This window comes from Pseudonaja textilis, unplaced genomic scaffold (assembly GCF_049901715.1).
Source record: "Pseudonaja textilis isolate UNSWEBS1 unplaced genomic scaffold, rPseTex1.2 PTEXCTG510, whole genome shotgun sequence".
NCBI classification, from domain to species: domain Eukaryota; kingdom Metazoa; phylum Chordata; class Lepidosauria; order Squamata; family Elapidae; genus Pseudonaja; species Pseudonaja textilis.
In genome coordinates, this window is record NW_028262744.1 from 1 (window position 1) to 2,958 (window position 2,958).

Genomic DNA, 2,958 nt, shown 5'->3' on the forward strand with positions numbered 1-2,958 from the left:
TGGACTGTTTTGACTATGCTTTAACTCTTGCTGGAATAAAACTACTTTTAATTGGCACTGTGTATGGTTTACTGAGTGTAAGCTACACAACACTTATCTCACATATTTTGCCTGCCTGCCTGACTGCCCTGCAGATCCTTGCTAGGGTGTATCCCTAACAGGTGGTCGTACCCACTTCCCGTCCACTCCAATCCCCAGAGGTTTAAGGGCAAGAGGGCTGCCTTCCTCACCTCCTGCATCTTATTCTCGTCGCTGTTCATGATCCGAATGCGCAGCACCAGCTTCTCGGCGTTGTCGTCGTTGAAGATGCAGTTGAGGTCATCTCCGAAGCCTGCAGGAGGAGGAGAAAGGTTGTGTCCATGGGCTGCCGGCGGGCAGAGGGAGGCAGAGCGGACTCCTGGCCGTCCACCCCATCTCACCGGCATTGATCTTCTCGGCAATCTGCTCCATGGTGAGCTTGCGGTCCGTCATGTGCTTGCGGTCCAGCTCCACCCTCAGCAGCCAAGGGGAGATGCGGGTGACATCGAAGTCGGGCATCTCGTAGTAGACGTTCACCCACTCCTGGTCCTCGGCCACCACTGTGTTCTGAGGGTTGGGGTCGTAGTAGATGGCCGTGTTGGCGGTCACCTTGCGAAGGGTGGTGTGCTCCAAGCGGCAGAGGATGTCCTGGGGGGGGAGACAGGTTAAGACCGTGAGGCTGGGGAGCCGAACCTCGGGAGCTGCTTTCTACTGACGTGTGGCCATCCATTTCTAGTTGGATTCTCAAAAGAGATTGTCGTCATCATTTTCTTTTAACGACTCCGTAATCCCCTGGGCAACTGAACAGAGCTGAGCGTTTACTGGCCGGGTGCCCTTCCTGTCGCCAATGCGGAGGTTTTTGTCCCACCCCCACCCCCCACCCAGAAGATATATTCTCACTGAGAGCCCAACCTACCACCTTCAGGCTAAAATTTAGCTCCACCCTGATTGGGAGGGAGGCATTCCAGCCCATGGGTGCAGGAACCCCCGAGATTCGCTCATAAATGCCGCGGCCAAGGCCAATTTCTCTCCAACCCACCCACCCGTTTCCCTCTCCTCACCTTGGCCCTCTCAGCATCCCGGGCGGACTGTCCCAGGAGGAAAACAGTCAGGGAAGGGGTTTTGGGCTTTTTGGAAATGTTGATCAATTCCTTCAGCCGAGGCACCCCCAGGGTCACGTTTTTGGCGGAGACTCCAGCGTAATGGAAGGTGTTGAGGGTCATCTGGGTGGCAGGCTCCCCCAGGGACTGGGCCGCCAAGGCCCCCACCATCTCACCGGGATGGGCCTGTGGAAAAACGACAGCTGGGAATATCTCCTGGACTTGAGGCAGAGTTTGATGGTTTGTCAGTTTGGAAAGGCAAAAAAGAGGGCTGTGAAAATATCCATACACCCCTCACACCCTGGACATAAAAGTGTTTCAACTCCTTCCCTCAAAATGACGCTATAGAGCCCTGCACACCAGAACAACTAGACACAAGGGGAGTTTCTCCCCAAATGCCCTCACTTTGCTAAACAAATAGTTCCCTCAACACTGTCAAATTACTTAGTAAGACTGTATTACTTTTCTTTTCTACTCACGACTATAACTTTGTTGCTTGTATTTTTACAATTTATATTGTTTTATTTAGTTTCCTAGTATGATTTGATTGCTTATTTAGTATCCTATGACTACCACCGCTAAGTGTTGCATCTCATGATTCACGATGACTGTATTTTTTAATGTACACTGAGAGCTTCTGCACCGAAGACAAATTCCTTGTGTGTCCAATCACACTTGGCCAATAAAGAAAACAAGAGGTTTTATTATCGCAGGAAGTCCTCGCATTACGGAGCCTCCCCATTTGCACGTCCTCATGGTCATGAAAGAAGTCAGTCGCGCGACCAACCCGGTTTTATGACGTCCTTTCTTGCGGCGTACGTTAAGCGAATGGTTTGTTATGTGGCTTTGCTGGGTTTTTCAACTGTCGTAAAATGCAGCCACATGACTGCAGGGCACTGCGCAAGGCCAGAAATGCAACCCACGTTGCTTGCACACCCCTAAAGTGCGGGTCACACGACCAGGAGGGAGACCAGAACTGGGTTGTCATTCCTCCCTTTTCAGATAGGCCGCAACTCGAAACATCGCTAAACGGCAAGTCATAAATTGAGGACTCCCTCAATTGTTTGATGAATGGCTAACTTCCATGTCATCAGAGTCTACCTCAGCGGTCTCTGGGCATCCGTCACAAAGATGGACCAGCTCCCAGAATTCCCCAAGCAGCAGATGAGACACCTGGGAGTTGGAAGTCCACCCATCCAGAGGTTGCCTGAGTTCAGGGAAGGCTGTTCAAACGGAGGATAAAGTTTTCTGAACGTGGCTTGCTTCAAACCTGGAATACTGCATCCAGTTTTGGTCCCCACGTTACAGAAAAGATGTTGGAGACTTTGGGAAAAGTGCAGAGAAGAGCAACTAAGAGGATCAAAGGCCCGGAGAGTAAAACATACGAAGAAGAACGGTTGCTGGGTTTGGGTTTGGCCAGTCTGGACAAAAAGAGGTATATGGGGGACGTGATAGCAGCCTTCCAGGATTTGAGGGGCTGCCCCAAAGAAGAGGGAGGGGGAGTCAAACTATCCTCCAAAGACCCTGAATGAAGGACAAGAAGCAACGGATGGAAACTCACCCAGGAGAAAAGCAACTTAGAACTCAGGGGAAACTTCCTAACGCTGAGGACGTTAATTAACCCGCGGAACTGCTTGCCACCAGAAGGTGTGGGGGAGCTTCATCCCTGGAGGTTTTTAAGAAGAGACTGGGCAGTCACACGTCTGAAACGGGATAGTGTCTCTTGCCCGAGCAGGGGGTTGGACTAGAAGACCTCGGCGGTCCCCAGCTGACTGACTGACTTAAAACCAACGTCAGGCCATCTTGGGGAACTGAGCTCCTAAAAATGGAGAATAGCTTC

General features: G+C 51.3%; 1 protein-coding gene across 1 annotated transcript; it reads right to left on the reverse strand.

Moving 5' to 3' along the window:
- Positions 1 to 124: 124 nt before the first annotated feature.
- On the reverse strand, positions 125 to 1,456 carry LOC148123785 (DNA-directed RNA polymerase II subunit RPB1-like; the record flags this gene model as incomplete). The annotated part of the gene is made up of 3 exons (XM_087918796.1): positions 1,080 to 1,456; positions 420 to 666; positions 125 to 331 (listed from the first exon to the last, which is right to left on the reverse strand). Coding segments are annotated over exons 1-3 (664 nt in total), but the record flags the coding sequence as incomplete, so codon positions are not given.
- Positions 1,457 to 2,958: the final 1,502 nt, after the last annotated feature.